The sequence below is a fragment of the Syngnathus floridae genome, chromosome 21 (genome assembly GCF_059516105.1).
Source record: "Syngnathus floridae isolate MCC-2025c chromosome 21, RoL_Sflo_1.0, whole genome shotgun sequence".
Taxonomy (NCBI): Eukaryota; Metazoa; Chordata; class Actinopteri; order Syngnathiformes; family Syngnathidae; genus Syngnathus; species Syngnathus floridae.
Window position 1 is genome coordinate 1,568,215 of NC_142433.1, and position 22,934 is coordinate 1,591,148.

The window sequence follows — 22,934 nt, forward strand, 5'->3', positions numbered from 1 at the left end:
AGGCCTGATGTAGAGGTACTAATGTACCTGGATTTAGCATCTGCTTTTTTTTTTTTCTTTTTTCACCCCTGAGCAAATTTCAGCAGGCGTCACCCTTTTATAACTATCGCTTTGCATAAATAACTGGAGGCTAGCATATTATGAATGTTTTAAATAATAAATGCTTGCATCTCCCTGCAAGGGCTTTCAGAGGGAAATTTGTGAACTTACTGTATGTAAGTGCGTTCATTCTAAATTTAGAATAGTTTAGAATAGTCAACTGAAAATTGCACATCAGTGTCGCTGTTACCTCCAGGCAAATAACACAGGAAAGCTAAAGAGGGGGATTTCAAATACCTGATAAGTTGAGAAGTGACAAAAAAAAAAAAGAAAGTCGTAGGAGGAGGCTGATGCAAAGAGCGCCGACTGTTACCTGCTTTTGTACGCTTTGATTGATTGCGCGCGGCTTCAGACGCCGCGCCGTTCGGCTCTAATTTGATTCCGAGTCACGGAAAGCGGGTTTGCATCTTTGGGCCATTTGCAAGAGGCTTTGCATTATTCAGCCATTAATCACTTGGAGGACTGATGTGACTCTACAGATATAGACCATTTGATTTCCATTGGAATCTTACAGTACCAAAGGATGACTCGATTTTCAAGTTTTCACCAACAAAGCTACCACCCCCGTGTAACATGTTGCGTGTGATTCGTGTTGTTGCAAAATAAAGCTAAAAATGAAGGCAGATAGTAGAGTTGCTTTTTAATGAGATGACTGTGTCTCATCAATCCTCAATGAATCATGTGAGGCCCAGCAGGTGACTGAAGTCATTTTTTTCCAAAGACATTGATTGCCATTTGTTCTTTAGAGGAAATAATAATGTTGTAGGTAGCTGTCTTTGGTGATTTGGCCCCGGGGTTAGACTTGTGACAGCTCATTACCTTTGCAGCTTTGCTTGACTGAGAATTTGCCACTAAAGTTAGTTTTTGACAGTCTACTCAAATCCGTCCCAGTAAGAGAGATAAATGAAACAAACAAAATGCTTGCTAAACATTCATATCCATTAATAATTAATTTTCCCTTCATATGTGTCAGTTTTATTGTTCATGTATTTATTTATTGTTTTGGCACCTGCGGGATTAATTTAGCTTTAACATAATAGCCGTTGAAAGGCAGCCTTTTCTTTACACAACAAGAGCATCGTGGCACGGCAGATTGTGAGTGGGTGAGTCGTCTGGGCTTTTGTGGTGCTCCTTTTTTTTTTGTTAACATGAGAAAATGACATTGCCTTCAAGTGCAACGCCTTTAGCTAATGCCTGGGAAATCCTCTTCATGTCACCCCCTTCGTATGCGTCATCAGGAGCAATTTTTTACATGCTTTCAGCCTCCTACATGATGGCTTGCTCTACTGAACGCTCTCAGGAATATGGGCATAGCACAGAGCCTGAATTCAGGCGAGCGAGCGAGGCAGAGTTAATGCATGAAGCTTTGAAATTTGATTTTCTTTAATAAGTGTAGTTAAAAGGAATGATTCCCTTTTATCATATGCAAACATATTGCAGGCATACTCTATTCATGAACTCAAGCCAAAAATGTGCCAGTTCCAACCCGGTGTTCCGCAAGGCTCCGTTTCGGGGTCCTTGCTGTTCTATTGTATTTGCAACCGCTGGGTCCCATTTTAGAGAAATGAACAATCTGCCTTTTGCCCAAAGTAAAATCTGCAGATAACCCCACAACCCTGATGCTGGATGGATTGATGGAGTTCAAATGCGTGAGGCACAGATAGCTGCTATTAAACGTCATCATACTTAATCGAATGTACAGTAGGATTAGCTTGATTGCTCGTCTCTCGTTATCGCCCTCGATGACACTCTGACTGTTATCAGTGTCACGATAGCTAATCATGTAAGTAGCTCAATTTGGGCTATTAAACAAACATCTCGCACGTCGGTAAAAAGCCATCAATACATTCCGACTCCCTGCCTAAGGTTATCTATATATATTAAAGTTTTATTGTTGAAGGTAAAATCGATTCATTTGCATAATTACAGTTGCAATGTATCAAGCGCGCAGGCAGGCGAGCAGAGCCGGCGAGTAATGAGGCGGGGAAAAGGGAGCCAACGTGCGGCTAGGCAGATGACAGACGCCGTGTTTAGACCTCGGCATACAGAGCAACTCTCAGAGGAGGCTGGCTAATGACTTTTATTTTATTTTTTTCCTAGAGATGACTCAAAACAATCACGGCCTCCTCGTCTCTCTTCCTTCATTTGGAATCGTACCGTATGGAATACAAAATATTGTTGCTGTTGTCATTCCATTGCAAATATATACATAGATGTCATATGAAGTCAGATGGGCTTGTTGTTTAGATAAATAAGGAATTGTACAAGTGCGTCTTCACCGTTAGTCACAATTTCTAGCTTTCGCAACAGGCTTGGCATTAATTAATTGGAATAAATTAATTGGACTTTAGCCACATGTAGCTTGCTAATTTTTCCCATTTATTCAAATTGAGAGCAATCATTAGCAGCTCAATGGAATAACAGCCTTAAGGGAATTCAACCATTTTTCTCATTACCCAAAATGGTTAAGTACTTAAAAAATGTGATTAAACGATTAAACCGCAGGAAGCTTTTATACGTCGTATTCAAAACTACTGTTTCTGACTCGAGGTAAACGCACAAATAAATTTCTTTGTCCGCTTGTCACATGTAATTCAAGCCATCTAATGGCGCTCCATTATGTGTTGACAGCGTCGGCTTGAAGGGAAATGTTTTTTGTGCTCTGCTTCTGATGCAGCCATGGAAATAAACACAGAAGAAAAGCCCAAACATTTACGGCCAGACTCTTTGGGATATTGTCATTCAAATCGGGTACAGATAGATTTTCATCTTGCAGTCAGTGTGGAAGGGTCAGAACATGCGGTGACTGTTTTTTTTTTTACAATGTTGTTGTGATGCCAATCTCTTCATCTTTGAGCTACTGATAGAAATATTTGCATCATTAGTTTCAAATGAAGAATGGAAAATGAGAACTTGAGGCGTGTGAGAATATTCTGGAGTCCCCTTGGACCGCGCCGCACTTTTCCACAGTCATGAGCTGACACCACACCTGTCGTGACGCACACCCTAAATCCAGTTAGCGGCGGTAAATCTCCAAAGTCTTACTTTCCATCCTCCGCTCTCACATCTGGCATCTGCTCCGGCGATGGGCGGAGTGCGGTTTTAATCTGCGAGTATCAGATTGATGTATGCCTTTTTTTTTTTCTTCACGGGAGTGAGGTTTCCAACCATCACCTTGTTGCTGTGGCGACTCCTGCAACCGTAGCCCTGTGTCAGCACCACAACTTGATTAACAAACAATGCATTTATGAGCGTGTCCAAACACAATCAAGCAGTTAATTAAAAGGAGGCCACATGAAGTGCTGCCTCTGCAAGTGAAAATTCAGGACTCCGCTCCTCCTCCATAATAAGCCAATTTCAGTCAGGTTGAAAAGCTTTTCCCTCTATTGTGGTGGAAGCTGAGCGTTATTGTTGCCCCCACGCGCAGCAGCTTCACCCCAATATCTGTCCATCTCCAGGCCCCCATGCCCAATACACTTTCCAAACAGCGCTGGGCTCTTTCATCAGCTTGTCACAAGGCGTCAGCTGCTGTGACTCACAGTGTTTATCGCAGCCGCGGGCGTGACACCACAACGCGTGTGACATTTGCTCCGTGTGTGTGCTTGCGTGTGTGTTTTTTGGAGTCGCCTTGTTCAAATCAAATCGCCCTGTTGGCTTCTGCATCTGGGCCAAGAAGGGCCACATCATGGGAGGTTAGCGAGGTTAGCTTGGACTCGCTCGTCACTTGTCCGAGACAAAAGCCATGTGTGCATGGAAGCGTTTAATTATGACTCGCAATTGTGGTCTCCGCTTGGCAGGGGGAGGAATAAAAAAAGTAAGTCGAGTGCGAGAGGATCTGGAATAGCTTTTAACGCACATTGATAGCCTTCAAATGTTTCTTCCGTTGTTGACGAGTTGTTCTTTTTCAAGGTTTCAAATGTGCTTTGGTTTTGCATAATAGGCTTGAATGTACTTTAATTTGCACGTCGGTTCATCAAAGTAATCAACAAATTTCGGAGCCTCTCGAGAAGGCTAAATCAAATGTTGCATGGCACGGAGAGTTCAAAATGCATTTTTTGGCACAGCGCCATGTTGGAAATCCATATTTCCACTTTGCAGACGTGTTGGTGAACGGGAAGCCGTGCGACTGCGACGTCATCGCCGACTGCCAAGTGGGCGACGCCGTCTCCTTGGAGATCAAGCTGACCAATCGGAGTAAGAACTCGGTGGGCCCGCTGGCGCTGACCGTGGTGCCCTATCAGGACTACCAGAACGGGGTGCAGAACTACGACCTGGGCGACGCCGTCACCTTCATCGGCTCCAACACCTTCTGCATCGACACGGTTACTACACACACTCTTTTGCCTGAGGAATGTTCATTGCTTCGTGCTAACATGATGGCAATGGAAGCCAAACAAACTCCCAGCGTAGACGTTTGAAAGAATGAGTCGAAGGGAATCTGCTAATAATTCTTCCTGCTTGTCTCCAGGTCAAACCCAAAGAAAATTCCATCTGCATGGGTGCTCTGCTTTTCCTCTACACTGGAGATTTCTACCTTAACATCAAATTTCAGGACGACAGCGCCAGGCGAGAGCTGCCTTTGGCCTGGTTCACTCTTCCCAGCGTCCACATCAGGACAATGGACACCCTTTTAAAAGACGCTGTTTGACGAGCCCGCCAATCTGATCCATTTAGTGTTCATATCTGTAAATAAAGTAGAACATCACATGTAAATGTCCTTTTTTTAAACATGAAACCAACCATGTTAGGGGTTATCTTGCCAACTAGCCTGGCTAGCTACCACGTGCCAGTTTGTAGCTAAGATGTACACCTTGGTAAGTTATTTTTTTTTCCGTCCCAACTGATTTACAGATAAATAGCGCTCATTCAAATGTAAATAAATGAAATCCATAAAGTTGTTTTTCCGATTGCCCGTTGTCATTCCAACCATTTGCAGCTCTTCGGAAAGGTAAGATTTTAAATTCTGCTTGATTCGTGCACGTGTATTTGGGCACTATACCTCTGTGGATCTCTTTTACTTGGCAGCAAGATGACAAAGACGGGATTACGCCCGGTCGTACGAGCCCCCAAGGGGTCGTTACATCTTGTTGCAGCACCAAAGAGATTTGACCTCAACTTTGTTCTTTCAGTGCTTGTGATGGACAGGTGAGTTTGTGTTTGAAATGTAAGTACACTGATCGTTTTTAGCCTTTAGCACATCATTGAATCAGAGCGAGTATATTTTGATGCAATCCGAATCTTGATAGCACTCAGTAGGCCACGCCCCTTAAAGCATTTCATTCAGCGAATGTTTATCGAGTGCGACAGCAGCCCGAAACTCTTTTATAAAAAAGTTCATAGGAATTTGAATGAAAATGCAAACGAAGCACGACTTCAATTAAAGCCGCTTTTACTTTCCGCAGTGAGACTTAATCATGTCCACCGCCAAAGTCCCACTACCTACCTTGATATGTAAATGATCCCACGCTGGGCTTGTTTAAAGTTAGGATAGAAGACTGAGCCGAAGAATCCCCATCAGCCGCTTATTCAATCGTTTGACTGTCCACGTGTGGCTGGAAATGATATGCGAAGCGACTCCGTCCATAGATTGTGTAAAGATAAGCGCGCCGTCCCCATGACAACAGAACAAACGCCACACGCTGATGGCCCAGCATGAGACGCGACTTCCACTTGTGGCTCTTGTGCCCTTAAGGCCCATGCTCCATAAAGTTAAGACATTCTCAACGTCACTTGGGGATTTTTACTTCCTCATTTGGCGTGTTTTTCATCACCCCATGCTACGAGCTAATGGGTGCCCTTCAAGAAAGTGCAAATTGGCACCAAATATAGTCATGTGACTGAGCTGAGAGACTCTTCGACCGCTCTGTTGACCTCTGAATAGTTTGGTCAAGTGTGAGCGGTCCTTGGCATCGCACTGTATTCATTTACAGTAAAGAGTGTCATCCGTCAGCAAACGCAGCACAAAGAGTAGAAAAAAAAGCTTGTTAGCGTCGATGAGTGATGGCCTTTGTCTGCGTCTATCAGCAGCAGCCGCTAAAGGGCTTCTCCATCACCGGGGCGTCACCACGTCTTGTAAATCACGTCATCAATCAAAAGCGTGTCACAAACGATGCAACGCAAGGTGTCATCAAAATGATCTGCCTTTACCGCTCCTTTTAGTAGCGCTACTGTGATCGTAGCGAAGGGCGGCGTTTTTTTTTTTCCACGCGTCCCATCGCAATCAATTTGCCCCGTTAGCTCGTGCAGAAATATTTCATGAGGAGCTTGTTAGCGTTTGCTGCTATTGAGGTCTGACAGAGCTAACAAATCATCTCGGAGACAATGACGTATCTCCCAGCGGCCGGTAGAGCAATATGCTAAATCCTGCAAGTCAAATGAGCGTAGATCATATTGACGCAAATTTCCGTCTAAATCCGGCTTCCTGAGTTTGATCAATCACAATTCAAATGTTCTATTTCTCGAGATCAACACACAGCAAAAAAAACAAAATCATACTGCAACTTCATCACCATGGAGACGAAGCTAGGCGCTCGCCATAATTAAACTTTTCTTTTCCGAGCGTCTCCGCCGCGAGTGCATTAGGAGTTCTGTGGGCGTTCTGCGTTGGCCCGAGACTTGAGATGTTGACCACGGGGGAGTTAAATATAGGCCGTGCTTCAAGATGCTGTTGATTAGCCGTGAATGTGTGTTGAGGCCGATATGTGAACAAAAAAAATAAATTAAAAAATTACTCAGCTATTACAACAGCAATACATTTTCCCTAATCTTTGTCTAAATTCCATTCGTGCGCAATACAACCACTTTATGGTGGTGTAACTAATACTGCCACCCGTAAATACATTTTCTGTTTTGACGCCCAACAAAAAGAAATCCACCTTTTAAACACCTGCAAAAATGGTTTGCAATTTTGACAGACATTGCAAACTTTTAACTGCTAACAATCACATTTAGGTCTACTAGCTTTATCTATGTTAGAAAATGATGATAATACATGGTTGTAAAAAGTTTTAGAACCATTGCAATGTAGGGTCAAGGACCAAACTGAGACCAGGACAACTGGTAACTATTTACTTGAGTGTTAGCATTCATGCGACCATTTAAAGTGCTTTATAAAGTTCAGATATTGTAGTTGTCTTTTCTAAATAGTTTTTTTTTCCCAAGAATTATTATACCTTCTTAGATTTTCATATTTATTTTTAACTAGTCAGAAATACATCGAGCAAAAATGTTGCCAAGAGCGAGGCGGCAGCAGCAAAATACGTTATTAGGCTGTTCAGCACCATGGACAGCTCCACACGCCATTGCGCATTAGAGCGGTCACTTAGTGCGAATGGGAGGGGTCACGCGCTGACATTAAAATTTTGGGTGGGTACGGGAGTGTTGAATAAGCGGAATTTGTTGCATTTGTGTCACACCTTTTAGAAATGTGAAGCAGAAGCTGTGACTCCCTCAGATTTTGCGCCATCGAGCGCGTGGAATTAAATTGACGCGTGCTGAACTCACTCCACACGCTCCTCTTTGCACGAGCACACGCACACGCTAGTTTTTATTTATTTATTATTGTCTAATTGAGTTCGTGGAGGGAGGAAGGGAGGGAGATCCGTGAGCTGCTAACCCACGCCCCCCCCACCTCACCCACTCAGAGTGCCGCGGTTGTCACGAGCGCACGCACGAACGCACACGGGGAGCGGACTGATGTGCTTTTACGCATTTTATTTGTCTTCACCCCGGAAACGTCACACACGCACAAGAAAGCGAGTGGAAGCTCCTCTCCCTTGCTATGGAACCTGTTGTCATTCGGCGAGCGTGGAATATTTGAATCTCGCCACAAGTGGCACTCACTCCACGGCTTCTTTTGACCACTCAGCACATTTTGTCGGGATGCTCCCTGGGAGATTTTTAGGATAAAAAGAACAACTGTTTTGCAGCTGCCTTTGCCTGCCTGGGGAATGCGTGCGTAAAAATTTTTTAAAAAAAAAAGTGTATGCCGGAAGATGTTGAGGCGAACAGGTTGGTTCTGAAAACTTAAGGAGGATGCTTCCACACGCTGTGCGCGTGAATATTAAGATGTCCAGATGATTCGCTGCGCGGTGTCGGCGGAACCCAGCAGGTGGTACTGACAGCAGCTAGTTGATGGCACTGCGCACCGGGAGGACTTGGTTCGGACGGGTGTTGCGCAGGGTCTCGCGGCTGCAGGGCTCCTGGTCCAGACGCTCCAGCAGTCTTTTGTGTCTCTCCACCAACCAGGAGCACGATCCAGGCTTCTCGTACCGCTGCCCCAGCCCCGCAGGCGCCCACCTCGGCCACCGTCATCGGAGCGCGCCCCTCCGCGCGTCCACCGCCGCCTCCAGGCGCAGTGCATTCGGCTTCTTCCCTTCTCGTCGCACCATCCCGGGGAACACGAGGGGACATGAGCCCCTCACTCGCCGGCTCCTCGTGGCCATGAAGCGGCAAAACGTGCGGACCTTATCCCTGATCATTTGCACGCTCACCTACCTCCTGGTGGGGGCCGCCGTCTTCGACGCCCTGGAGTCCGATTTCGAGATGAGGGAGAAGGAGCAGCTGGAAGCCGAGGAGCGGCGCCTCCAGGGGAAGTACAACATCAGCGAGGACGACTACCGCAAGCTGGAGACTATCATCATGGAGGCCGAGCCCCACAGAGCCGGGGTGCAGTGGAAATTCGCCGGCTCCTTTTACTTTGCCATCACGGTCATCACCACCATAGGTAAGTGGCCATCCACGCACTCCGTCCACGCCTCGGATAGCATTTTAGAATGCAATCGGAGCCTTTAGGTGTCCGTTCAAACAAAGTTTTCGCATTGTTGCTCTGCAAGTGTAATTAGTTGCAATTATGCAACAAGCGCTGCATTTGGCGCATTAAACTCAACTTTTGCACCACGAAGACGCACTCCAATTGGCGCTAGCACAGCGAATTTCAAAGTTATGATTAACACGATTCATTTTTAAATTGTTTTGCAAGTTGTACGGAATTTTTGTGTTGTGCATCACGCATGTAATTAGCCGGTGACGTCACTGCCGATGCCACACGTGCGTGCCCCCTCCCCCGTGGGTCAATTTATTTGGATGGACTGTGCTGCAATTGTTCTGAGAGGTCTTTCTCATATTTTGCTCTTGAGCCAGTGTGATGCAATACAAACTGTGGTGCCATGCAACAGTTTGCATGTCTGTCATATATTGTACAGCTGAAAAATGCTGACTTCATGCCAACAAATTATTGCCATGCAAAGAAGCTTAAGTGTTTCTTATAAGTGGATAGGATTGGCTGCAATAATTGATTTCAATATCCTGTATGTGAAGCAATTGTATCGTATTTGCGTAGAAATATACATCCAGATCGATTTAAATGTGTAATACACACAAAATGGTGCAGGTGTGCCTAATGTTGTGGCCGTTAAGATTTGAGGGATGACATGACACGTCGTGAAAGGCCAATCATCATCAGCTATGATTTTCCTCCGCCCCCTTTATGGCCTCTCTTTGGAAGAGCGCAACAAAAAGGGAAATTAAGGATGAACTGTGAAAGCTCAGAATGATAGAAATATATATTTTTTCCTCCCTTCCCTTCCCTTCCCCTGTTGTGTTTTTATAGCTTGCGTTTATGGTTCATGATTGGCCCTCAAAGGGAACATAAGTCACCCCGGTTTGACGCTAATTGCCGAAGCGCATTTGCATCTTGAAGATTTATTTGGAGCTGCCGCACGTTTTCTTTTCACGCGCCGGTGGGTGTGTCTCAGCCGTGTTGTTGGACTGACTCGGTTCGACTTGTTGCTTGAACTTCCCCCCCCTTGTGCGGAGGTTACTGGGCCCCTCCATTATGGGGAGGGAGTCACATGCTGTTATTCAAGGTGAGGGCTTGAGAGGCTAATGCACCGCAGGGCCCTGTCCTCCACATTTTGCCAGGCAACACTTAAGAGCGGGGCCGCAGCCGCCAGTTGCGGTCGACGACTCTCCGCTCGCTGTTGTTTCCAGGCTACGGCTAGCCGAGCCACTGTAATATTCATGTTCCTATCGAGTGCTTGCATTCTCTGCGGCCTCTCTGTGGGAAAATGAGGACGCCAAAGTCTCTCGATGGTGCTGTCGATTTGTGGGGCGTTTGTGGCTGGACGCTGGATGAAATAATCACCGTGCAAAGACATTGGAGTGTCCAAGGCCCAATGAGTCGGCATGCGTCTGGCAAAATGGTTGCGCTGGGATCGGATTGTATTGTGACCGACTCGGACCTAAGCTCGTCAGAAAGGTGGACCGAGGTTGAGTGCCGACTCTCAATCACATTCGGCTCACGGCATTTTTTTCTTTGTCTTATCAGCCTTCAAGTGCGAGGATTTTTTTTTTTCTGCAAAATAATGAGACGGCGTCGCGTGCCGCGCCCGGGATCAAATGTTGATTTCGGCCCGGTGAAATTGAACAAGTGGAAAAATCGCTGCGGCGAAGATAAGGGAATCATTTGGCCCCTGTCAACGGCCCTGTTTGTGGAAACTAATTATATCGGCCGTCATCGTGCAGCTCTGGAAGAAATACAATAAGATATCTATTAAGATAGCTGATGCTTTGTGTTCCTACTCAAGACCTGAGCCAGGTCAACAAACATCCTAAATATGCCATGTTAGAAGAATAAAGTAAAACACTGCCCAATTATACAATATAAGAAAGACAGAAGATTGTTGTCACGTATACTAAACAGCCAGTACTTGCCAGCAATTCCTGCAACCCTTATTATATATCCAGCTGTAAGGCACGTGACTACAAATATGTCTGCCTACTAGAACATCTGAACTTTCTTTCGGGTTCACCAGGTGCACACTAACTTGTAGCACGCATTTAAGGAGCTTCAATGTGTTCATTGGGAGCATATCAGCAGTGACAAAAGGGTGCACTTAAACTTAGCATGCCGTTCAAAAGTCATGGAGATTACGCTGGTATATTGGAAGTGAGCGAGCAAGCTAATAGAGCAATATGCTGTAAATATATTATTTTGTTGAAGTGCTTTAAAGGGATCTCAGAGCCATTTAGGTCCATTTCCTGCATCGTTATCATGTAGCACTAAAGTCGTAAGGCCATTAACGATTGCAATTATGTCTCATTTGATATGCAGCAGACTCCAGAGCCAGTAGTGCCGACATACTACGAAAAATGACCTATTATAGTTTGAAATGCATTACCATCACGTGTTTACACATAATGTATTGTACCTTGTTTTTTTTTTGTTGGCTTCATCTCCAGTCGTAATAGAACTTGAGGTCGATATCAGGATTAATTGTTTGCCTTTGAATATCAAGGCGAGGAGATAAAAAAAGACCATCAGCCGGAGGTGTCGCTTCACAACACTCCATTGATAAGGAGATTCTTACCTCCTCATTATCGTCGTAGATCTGAAGGAAATTCTGAAAAAGTAGCCGTCTCCAGCCCCAACGCTGCTCCCCTCCCTCCTTTTTTTCATCCCTTCCTGACCTGCAGCTTGACTCTGTTGATTTCAGGGAGTAATTGCACAGAATGTGACACTTAGCCACGACAGCTGCAGCGGCGTCTCTCGCTACAAGAGTGGCCGCGGCTACATGGGCGACGCGCCACGTTGCCGGGAGACCAAAGTCATCTCGGCTAAATGTCGGAAATATCAACACGGCCGTATATATATGGTGTGCACTGAGTGACCGCAAAAAGACATCAAACACAAAAGTAGAGATTTCCATTTTGATGGAAAAGTAATATTATGCAGTTGTACACTGGCGGAGCTAGGCCTTTTTTTCTCAGGGGGGCCCTCGGGGCAAAAAATATCTCAGACTTGCCACATAGTGAACCAATGCAGTCTATTAACCTCATCTCACTCGTAAGAAGAGCTCACTTGATGGCCGCTCTAACAGACGAGGGGGCCGACTGTCACACTCCGAGGGGGTCCATCGCAGGTCCAGACCTGTCGTCTCCGGCACGTCCGAATCCCACAGTGATCACCGGCACAGCGGGAAAATATTCCCATCGATCGGCGCCAAAGTCTCCATCAAGCTCCCGGCGGGCGGCCTCGGCAAAGTGAAAATAATCTACTGGCAGCAAAGTGCGCCGGCACGACATTTTTCAATAAGTAGCCCGTCACGCTACGTGAGCAACTGTCTGTCTTCTAAGAGGGATGAGGAGCGCACATAGGGAGCCAATGTGTTGATGGTGACATGCAAATACTATCATTAACTCATTGGTGAGAACTGTTGGGCTCAGCAAATAGGAGACATTTGAAGTTAGCTAAACATTTTTTTTTATTGTTGTTCAGATGATGCATACAGTTTACAAAGGATGTTTGTACAAAAACATTTTTAGGTCAAAAATGACCCAATTTCCCTCAATCAAAAACATGCTTATTATATAATAAATAATGCATTTTTAATATCATTAAGCTCATAAATCCTTCCTGTAAAGTTCTTGTTGTCCACAGAATGTTGGACAAAGTATGCAAAGTCCCCCAGAGAGCAATTATCTCGTTTAGGGTTAGCTTGCCCCGCGGGGGCATTCTGCTATTTTTTGGGCTACTTTTGAGGGTTTGCAAATTAATAATGGATGTGGCCCACAAGAAAGACAAAAACAATCTCCAAACTTGTTGTGTTGGATATGGGATAAGTCAAGCCTTGGCTGAGGTCTGCGTCTTGACTGAGCTAGCTGAAGTTAGCGAGCCTTCACGAATCTAATATGCACAAAATATTTGATTAATATTATTTATTAGTAGTAGTATTTAATATTTTTATTTATTTAATTCTTTTGCAGTCTGCGCCATTTACCTTCTGATTTTATTCAACAGAATCAGAATAGTTATTCAATACATTAAAAGGTAAAACAAAAAAAGAAGGTTCTATGATGCATGAATACACCTAGATATGTGTCCGTGCAGTATTTAATTGGAAGTGGCTTGATAATCTGTCTCTGGTGTGCATCACTTTGCCCCTGGGCTCAACACAAGCATGCATTGACAGTGAGGAATCAAAAGCAGCTATCACAAAGAAAGAAAACAGGCCAAACAGGATTCGTGCTTAGCTTTGACGGGCTTATTGTTTTGCTGCTTTATGACAAAACCCAACATAAATCACAAGGTTGCGAAATGAGGAATACGTTACTTCATTACAGAAAAATAATCAGCCGAGACAACAGGAGAACTTTGGCTGAGGTAAACAACAAAAACAAAGATAACCTTGACATGACCTGCAAATATGTAACCGATTGCTTTTCAGCGGAATCTTATTAAGTGAATTGAAGAGCTTCATTTAGACAAAAGTAGTCCTTTCCCGCTAGCTTCTGGCATCTTTAGGGGAAATTACAGAACGCGGCAAGGCTGGGGAAAGGCTTTGTGATATCAGTGATGATTATATGACCCACATGACTCCAGCGGACCACCTGCTGCTAATTCTCTCCTTCCGGACGGTGACGATTATCTTCCCCGCGAAGAAATGGCGCTGTAATGCGCTCCCACGCAGTTGTCTCACAAGCACTTGATTCGGTGGGAGTGTGTGTGCATGTGTAACTCTTGTGAGTTATCGGCGCCCAACAGCAGCATGAAAACCTGCGTTGGCGGCTGGTGAACAGTGTGCGGTCCGCTCGCTCCGAATTGCTATTTTTTTTTGGGGAATAAGCGCGAGTAGTGCCTCTGTTGCTAAATGCGGCTCCTCTGCAGGGTGGAAAACAAATACAAAGAAGCTGGCACGAGCACTGACCCACACAGGTTGTAAACCTGTGAGATGAGCATCGTGTGGTTTGTTTTTTTGATTTGGATTTTTTTGTTTGCTTTTCTCATTACTCATCCTGTCTGATGAAGTTGCTCAGTTTTGATCATCCTATGAGAATTAAGATGTAGCAAATTAATAAAAAAAAAACAAATTTTAGACTGATTATAAAAATGAATTGAATGATTTCCGTAATATATATATATTTTTAAAAATATTGCAACATTTTGTAAATGACTACTATTCTTGTATAATGCAAATGCTCCCCATTCTTGTTCATGTAAAAGTAAAGAGGTCCAAAATTATCGCTGACGTCAGGTCGGAATCTTACAACGTAGTATATTTTCTCCCCCTACAAATCTATTCTATTGATCGGTTCGAATAAAAAACTCTGAAAGACTCTTCAATGAACTATTTAGCACATTAAAAAGACAATGACAGACAATTTCATGCCACTTTATGTTGCTTGGGGAAAGCACCGGCCCCAAATCACAACCTAAACATAAAAATGTTGGTGATCAGACTAAACTACCTTGTTGCCAGCATTAAAACTCAGCTGCAGCTTTCGGATGAGGCAAACATCACTCTGGTTTTATTCCACACAGCTCAGCAGACATTTATGACTTTTAAATAATTGACCATTCATTTGCATCCCCTTTTGGCTCTTTACGACGGCGCCCATGTTCAAGTTTTGAGCCGCACGACCAGTCACTCCTTCATGTGACTCGCATTTATTTCAAAGCGGACTCAGTTGCATCTTGGATTGAGGGTCTGGGACCTTTGGACCATGCGGGTCATGGTGGTCACCAGCAGCCTTCTGCCAAGACACCCAATCACATTTGAGTGTGTGACAAGCTGTCACACGGCGAAAAGGCGGCGGGCGTCTTGACAGCTCCTCGCAATGTTTGGCGTCACCACATGCATCTGTTGCCTCCTCGTGTTCATTGCTGAGGGCCATCCATTTTCCTTCCTCCTGAATCTTTCAATTATTTATGTTTCCAACACTGGCTGGGTGATCCACTACATTTTTATGCTAAAATATTATTATCAGTGCTGATTCAAAATATCCCAATGCAGCCTTCTTTGCTTCACTGGCGGAGCTAGTATTTTTTTTGCATTGGTTGGAACATCTTAGGGAGGGAAATGCTGCATATCTATGTGCTCGACAGCGTTCCGACTTTTCCGAAGAGGCCAACAAAGACGGCATAGCATGAAATGAATTCATTCCCGTTCATTTAGCCAATAATTGCCCGAGCATGCGACCCGAGGCTTCCTTTTACAATAACTCGGTGAGCCTGGTCTAACTTAGAACATGAAATGCGAACATCTGAATGCAGGCGGCGTGCATTGTTATTAATATTCTTCCCTGGGGCACTTGAATCTCATACCTGAGATGTCTGATGACCAAGACGTGTACCTCGTTACACTTGTCCCTTTCACAAAAGATTTTTTTTTTATCTCACACAAAAAAAATTCCAATTTGGCTCAACAGAATTATCAAGCGAAAATAATGATTTGATGTATGTTTAGTGTGTGTCCTCAAGTCAAAGGCAAAAATGAATCCCGGGCAGATTTGCTGACAGTTGTCAAGCTCCCGGTTAACCCGGGCAGCCCCCTTAACTGGCCTGACGTCTTCTCACCTCTGCGCTCCTCTTGACCTTCATTAAAATGCCAAAGCCCGCAGCAATGCACACCTCGGGGCTACCTGAGAAGGTTGGAGGCAGATGAAACGTGGAAAAGGCGCTGCTGGTTTAAGCGAGTGCTCGACACTTGTAGTCGCGGGTGCTAATGAGTGTCGGCCTTGACTTCTTTATAAATAATTCATGACAAAAAGTGAAATTTAGTAGGACTTCAACATTTCTTGTATTATCATTGATGTCGAGTCATTTAGACACATTTTGTAGCGTCAAAAAGATTTTGAAAAAGAAGCAGAACCCATTTGCCCTTTTTCAGTTTTTTTTCTGGCTTTTGGCGACTGAGATTTAAAACACTCCTTTGCATCAATAGGTGCGCTCTACCCCCCTTCAGCCATCAAATGCCACGCTATGACCCCCCGGAGCCCAATTATCTCCATAAAAATCAAAAGCATCCCCATTATGGCAAAGTTAACACAGCTCCCAGCTGTTTTTTTTTTTTTTTTTTTTTTGGAGCTAAAAGGGGTGATTTCTAACAGCCAGACTGAAAAGCCCCCATAAAGTCGATCTGCTTTGCCCGCCGGGATGCAAGACGACCATTAGGTGCTTTTGTGTTTGGAGCTCTCGAAAAGCACTCGCTCGCCTGTCCTGAAACTCTCGTTTCAATTTGGTGATTATTCAGGAGCGAGACCGTTTTGATTGAATGATTTATTGGCTCTCTCACATCTGATTTGTTCCGACATAACTCAACAATTGTTTGGTCTAATTGAGGTGTTAGTCCTTGGTGAGTTAAGACATACCCAGTGAATAAGTTAGCAATGCAAGTCATTTTAATCTTAATCAACCAGTGAGACCGAGGCCTCGTGTGACTGCTATACTTAATTTAGGTGTCTTTTTTTTTTTTTTTGCAGATTTTTTTTTTAGGCCAACTGTTCATTTGGAACGATTTAACAAGAACAGCTCTCGGTGGAGCGGCGGAGTAGAGCGGAACTGTTAACAAAAATGAAAAAAACAAAAAGCACAGTGTAATATGCTAATGCCATCGCAAATTTGAATGTGGCTCTTGGATTATTGAGTGAAAAGTCATTGGGAAGTACTATGTGTATAATATGCAGTTGTCATCGTATAGCTTATTAGAGCCGCACACATATTCTCATTTGTCTTCTCACGGGGATGAAATCTGCCGTTCCGTGTTGATGTATTCATTAGGCTGTTGCCATTTGCATGGGGAGATAATTGAAAAATGGTGCATATTAGAATGGAGTCACATGGGAATAGATTTTGCCCTTTCATGCCATGTCAGTTCAATTTGAGCATCAATGACTCAAAAGTCCAACACTTTTGCGGCCCTGGCGCACGCGCACTGGTGGAGGTGTGGGCAGACGCTCCAAATAAGTGCAAAGCGGCCAAATACGAGTTGACTCATGCAGTGTAGAACACGGCAGGCGCTTTTGTTTCTCACCCGTCTTGCATTATGGACTCGGTCAGTTGATCGCGCCATCGATTGGAGCCTTTTTTAAGTTCAAACATTTGCACGCATCATTGGACCATATCGCGTTTCGTTCCTTTCTTTCATCCAATGAATGTTTACATCATTTTCAGGTGATGTAACATTGACGAGCAACCGCAGATGATGTCATAATTGTTTGCCTTGACTCGCAGACTGTCTTTTCTGATTTTATTTCAAAGCAGTCTCTTTGTGCGTGTGCTCGTGTGTGTGTGTGTGTTTTCGTGGCTCTGTACAAACACACACAAGCATCACCTGTGCACACACACGCAAAGCACAAAAGCACCTGTGCCCGGCACAACAAATACGAGCGTTCCCAAGACAACAACAAGACATCATTGAGTCATTTTGAAACAAAAGCGCTTTCAAGCGACACTGTACTCGAGAGCCTCTATAATAATCTTTTCTTTTTTTTTCCAAAAAGAAGCGGTCAAGTGATGCAAACGCCAAATGACACGTTTTCCGCGCTATATTATTCTCCAAATAGCCTCGACCGGCTCGACGCGACATCTGTTTGCGACACATTCTCTGTAATAGAGTTTTGAAAAGTGCAATATTTGCAAAGGCCCGTTTGTGAGTCAGCAGCTTAAGTTTCATTAGCTAAAAGCGTCACTGGCTCCGCATTAGATTCCCCTCTTCCAAACTCATCTACCTCTCGGCAAACTAATTGGATAACCCCACCCCACCCCGCCCCGCTGCGCCGCGTGCCAGTTCCACCTCTGCTTTTTTTTTGGCAGGCTGCACTGTAAACAAAAATTCCAACTCATGCATTTCTTTCTCGTTTCCGTCAGGGTACGGGCACGCGGCGCCGGGGACCGACGCAGGCAAGGCCTTCTGCATGTTCTACGCCGTCCTGGGCATCCCCTTGACTCTGGTGATGTTCCAGAGTCTGGGCGAGAGGATGAACACGTTTGTCAAGTACCTCCTGAAGCGCATCAAAAAGTGCTGCGGGATGAGCATCACCGAGGTCTCCATGGAGAACATGGTGACGGTAGGCTTCTTCTCCTGCATCGGCACGCTGTGCATCGGCGCCGCCGCCTTCTCGCACTACGAGGACTGGAGCTTTTTTCAGTCGTACTACTACTGCTTCATCACCTTGACCACCATCGGCTTCGGGGACTTTGTGGCCCTGCAGAAGAACAGGGCCCTTCAGAGGAAGCCCCTCTACGTGGCCTTCAGCTTCATGTACATCCTGGTGGGCCTGACGGTCATCGGGGCCTTCCTCAACCTGGTGGTGCTGCGCTTCCTGACCATGAACAGCGAGGACGAGCGGCGGGACGCCGAGGAGCGGGCCTCGCTGGCGGGGAACCGCAACAGCATGATCATTCACATTCAGGACGAGTCGCTGCAGCGAGGGCGGCGGCGAGGCGGGCGCGAGAACCGCCGCGAGGAGATGAGCGACTTGCACTCGGTGTGCTCCTGCATGCGCTACCGCTCGCACGAGCTTCCCGTCCCCGGGAGGCTGATGGGCGGACTGGGATGTGCCTTCTCCCACCAGAACTCGCTGGGCTCGCATCTGAACCCGGGCCACTACTATCACTCCATCTCCTACAAGATCGAGGAGATCTCGCCCAGCACGCTGAAGAACAGCTTCTACCCGTCGCCCATCAGCTCGGTGTCGCCGGGCCTCCGCAGCTTCACCGAGAAGCTCCATCTCATGAGGAGGAGAAAGTCCATCTAGGCCATGTCAAGCACTTTCCCTTTTTGGTTTTTGCTCCTGATGGAGAACGCTCTCATGGGATGCAAAGCATGAAGCATGGATGTCTATTTTTTCAAGGGATTACCACTTACAAACATTTGTTGGACCTTCCAGATGGACTCTAGAAACTTGGGGAGATGCTATTTTTCATAAGGGAGGACAGGACGCACGCTTCACCTCAACTTGAAGAACCCGTCCGTCGCTGATGATTTTTCTACAAGCCATCACACACAAACATGGTTGCGAATATTAGCATGTGCATCTAATAATTGGTAGTTTTTGTGACCTTCTTTTGTCTGTCGCCAAGCGGCTTCGTTTGGAATCCAAAGGGTCATACTGCTGTTATTCATTTCATTCTCCTTTTGCAAGATCATATCTGGCCACCTTTCAAAAAAAAAAAAAAATGATGTCAGGATTTACATAAAATGGACATCCATTATTTCTATGAAGGAACAAATAGGTCAAGAGGCAGACGGCGGTCCGAAGGATGAGATATGGGCATTTGAATTTCCTTACAATGATTTTTAATGAACCGCTACTAATCATCAGCATGATCCTTTGGGGTATAATTGGATTGAATGTGTAACTATCAGCACTGGCGGAGTGAGAATTTTTTCCTTGGGTGGCCCGTGTGTGTGTAGGGGCAAGGATATCTCAGGGGGGGTCTGCAAAACAACACATTTTTAACAAACCCCCAAAAATCTTCCCAAAACTCTGATGAGGGTTCATTACAGGTTAGGCAGATTGATGAAAAGATAGAAAAAATAGCAAACAAATAAAAAATGTGGGGGGGCAGTGCCCCTATCCCGTCCCCTCTAGCTCCGCCAGTGACTATCAGTCCATACCTAATTTACATCAAGTCCCTTTTGCATTTTATGTTTCAACCAGATCTGCTTTCCGTCGATGCATTTTAACGTCCCGCCTGGTCAAACTCGCCAATAACTGCTCTCAGGTTTGAACCAAGCGCCTTGTTTTGGTTGTTTTGCTTTGCTCCTTTTCAAATGACACACAATGTACATACCTCCGTTCTTCTAAAAAAACAAAGAAAATAATAATAATCCAAGAAGTTTTCCAAGAAAGACTACTGAGGTGCATCATCTCGCCAGGCCAGGTCTCCTTTGTAGATATTCGAGACGGCCTGTTTTAAAGCCCAATCTGCCTTTTCTCTCTCTCTCTCTCTCTCACAGCTGGTCTATGAACGCAAGGTGAAAGCATTTCAACTGTATATTGTTTATATCTCAATTTTAGCTTTTCATATGTGGCACAAGACTAAAGCGCTCATTCCTCTATTAAATTATAGCTAATGTAAATATATTTACGAGTTCAAATCTCTGCCCATCTTGCCTTGTCTCGTGAAATGAGAGAAGTCATTTTATTTTGGATTCAATCTTGATGGGGCTCAAATGGACACGAACAAGGCAATGGTGAGTGAGATAAACATTGTTTCATTATGGGAACACGACCGGCTTATATGTTTGTATCAAGCTCGAGAATAATTACAACAAAATAGAGGCATATGTATTTTTACACATTTGCGTAATACCTGTGCCTTGAAGAAACCGTGGGCATCTTTCAAACGGTTATGGCAAGATTCAAACTAAAACGGATTTATAAGGATCAGTTCATAATTTTATGATGTTTTAATTATGATCATTCAAACAGTAGTGATTGACTCCTACATACGTATTGTATTGTTGTTGTTTTTTTTGTAAATATCAGCCTCAGCTAATTTGTTCACCTAAATGTCAAATCAATTTTCCAATGCCTCCCTCGCCCCCCTACTCATCCGCCACATACAGTATGACTCTGATTGGTCTGCTCTCGGCCCGTGCCACATGTTAGGTCCTCGACAGATGGCACGCACACACGCGCACACACAGCATCGCCGGCATAAGGCTCGTCGTGTTTCCACCCTAAACATTGCAAAGCTGAGAAAAACTGTTAGTTTGCATGTGGCGCCGTTGTCCACACTGGCAGAGCTAAAGAAAAAATCCCCTCAGGGGGGTGGCTAGATAATTTTTTTTAAAACAAACCCCTAAAATTCTCCACTGGTAAAAATATATATATATTATATGTGAATAGAAATACTCTGACCTTTCACTTGGGGGAGTCCAAGCCTATTTTAGGTGGGGAGGTAGTGCCCCCGCGCCACCCCCTGTAGCTCCGCCAGTGGATGTCCATTCCTCTGTTAGCAATGACCCATTACAGCTGTTTGTGTTACATCCTCTCTGTGATTGAACAAATCATGCCTACCGTATTTCTAAAACAGGAGTCTTGAGTATGCGGTTACACGATCATGCCTAAAGTCAGCAGTGGCGGAAGAGAAAGCCCAAGGTAAAGGAACATTCTACGTAGTTTATTTAAAAGTTGGCTTTGCACCTTTGTTGCTCTTTTAAAGGATGTGTGCATGATTCGGTGCGGGTGACTCACTGGGTGGCGTGGCACAGCTGGGTGAAGCCATAGCACACTTGAATAATAAAACAAACAAATGCTGAGCTTTTAAAAGCCTTCTGTCTTCTATCATGGCTGATACACCGGAGCGGGTCTGACTCACAGTCAACAGGTTCTCAGTTTGAATCCCTGGTCATCCATTTGCATGCTTGCTCACCTGTGGACATGAAGATTGGCCAATCACAGCAAAGAACAGAGGTGTGTTGAATTTAATGATGTTTTAACGATACGAGATTAACCATTTCACCTATGTTGTGGTCAAAAATACAACTTCGTCTTTCTCCACGCGGTGACCCAGTGCAGCTGTTTGTTCAGCAGGTGGGGAAATAAGCAGTGGCCCAAGTTGGCGTAATTATACCACACGCTACACAAACGTCAGGCGAACCAGAGGGCCACACAATTAAGAGCACTAGCAGAGGGGCGTTCGGGGCCTCCTCGCGCTGCAGAGCTGTAATTTGTGGAGCCAAGTTGCCTTGGAACCCTGATGGAGCTCCGCAATAAGCAGGTGCCTGGTTTCCTTTACCCATTTTTGTTTGTTTTTGTTGAAGAGCAAAGTCCGGTGGTCGAAGATTTTCATTAAATATTCCATCAAGATGCTCAACTGCTCCTTTGCCAGCGACGGTCATCCGCCCAAATTCAATAAATGAGGCTGAGTAATGGAGCTCAAATGAAACACAGCGAGCGGGGTTGTTGAGCTTGCGCGCTTGGACACTTTCCTGCAGGCTTGTGTATATTTTCTTCCATATTGAGTTGCACAATGCTGCCGGCTTGCATGGTGAATCTTGTTCATTATCACTCTTTGATTAGAGGAAGATCCCAGAAGGAATGAAACAGGAGAGAATCTAATCAATGCATTTCATCAAATGCGATATTGCCTGTAATACTCAAGGCACTCTAACCATTTACATATTTAAGTAGCTACTTCAAGAAGGCAAAATTCAAAATTGGAACTGCCTAAAATGTTTAGTTTTATTTTCATGAATATATAAATACAAGTTAACTGTAATCTCCTTTTTCTGTTATTTTTGACATTTTATCTTTGTATGACTTACGATTTCATTTCTCCATGTGATAACATTACTCTTATGCATAGACAAAAGTGAATTGTAGGAAAAAAAAAAAATACAAGTTGTGTTCCTAACTTCTGAGAGTCAGCACAACGTTCTCTCACAAAGGTGGTCTTTGGCATCATCTAGTGGCAAAATGAGAAAAATAACTACAAGTCACATTTCAGCTATGTGAATCTCCCATTTATTGAAAATATATTTTTTTCATGCACTGAAAATAACAATGTTATGAAAGCAAATAAGCAAGGGAAACTAAATAAGTCACACAATAAACAAGTCAAATGAATTGCGTCATGAGACTGATACGAAATATATGTTTTGTTCAAGAGGTGCGTATAGTACGAGTTAAAAATACGCCATTGCGTCTGAACGGTCAAACTCTTTGCCTAGCGGCTAAATATGGCCGACATTCAAAAACACCTGGCCGCCATTTGTCAGCGATGCGTCAGAAAGAGGCCATGGGTCAGCTTACTTTACCCGGAAGAGAACCGACCGTGGCCTATAGATGCCACAAGGTGGCGCCAGAGTTATTTATCCCTATTAGACATAGCTATGGCATAACGAAACAAAAACTGAGATGCAACTCGATAGCACAGAGGCAATATTGCTATATTGGACGGAGTCTGTGGCGTGCATCCAGCTATACATAGCCTGGCTCTCAAAGGTGCTGGAAATAGGCCTGGATGGACTGGCTCTGTTATTTCTTGTCTGTCACATTCAAATGTTGACGCTTTGCAGCGCTGGAGATTTATTTTCTAAGAT

General features: G+C 44.6%; 2 protein-coding genes across 4 annotated transcripts in view; both read left to right on the forward strand.

Annotated features, from left to right (window-relative positions):
* The window catches only part of trappc9 (trafficking protein particle complex subunit 9), a 54,328-nt gene extending 49,522 nt beyond the window's left edge, over positions 1 to 4,806 (forward strand). For both annotated transcript variants that reach the window (XM_088366057.1, XM_088366058.1), the window contains 2 exons: positions 4,198 to 4,421; positions 4,568 to 4,806. In XM_088366057.1, coding sequence (XP_088222183.1) covers positions 4,198 to 4,421; positions 4,568 to 4,747 — 404 coding nt within the window. In that variant the 3' untranslated portion in view covers positions 4,748 to 4,806. The remainder of the gene's footprint in view (positions 1 to 4,197; positions 4,422 to 4,567) is intronic.
* A 405-nt stretch (positions 4,807 to 5,211) lies between these two features.
* kcnk9 (potassium channel, subfamily K, member 9) lies at positions 5,212 to 21,142 on the forward strand. 2 transcript variants are annotated; one of them, XM_088366066.1, is made up of 3 exons: positions 5,212 to 5,244; positions 8,347 to 8,824; positions 17,747 to 21,142. In XM_088366066.1, exons 2-3 carry the CDS (start codon positions 8,542 to 8,544, stop codon positions 18,634 to 18,636), a joined length of 1,173 nt encoding a protein of 390 aa, XP_088222192.1. In that variant the 5' UTR covers positions 5,212 to 5,244; positions 8,347 to 8,541; the 3' UTR covers positions 18,637 to 21,142. The 2 variants fall into 2 exon arrangements, with proteins under 2 accessions (XP_088222192.1, XP_088222191.1); XM_088366065.1 differs by lacking the exon at positions 5,212 to 5,244 and having other exon boundaries at positions 6,104 to 8,824.
* The last annotated feature ends 1,792 nt before the right edge of the window (positions 21,143 to 22,934 follow it).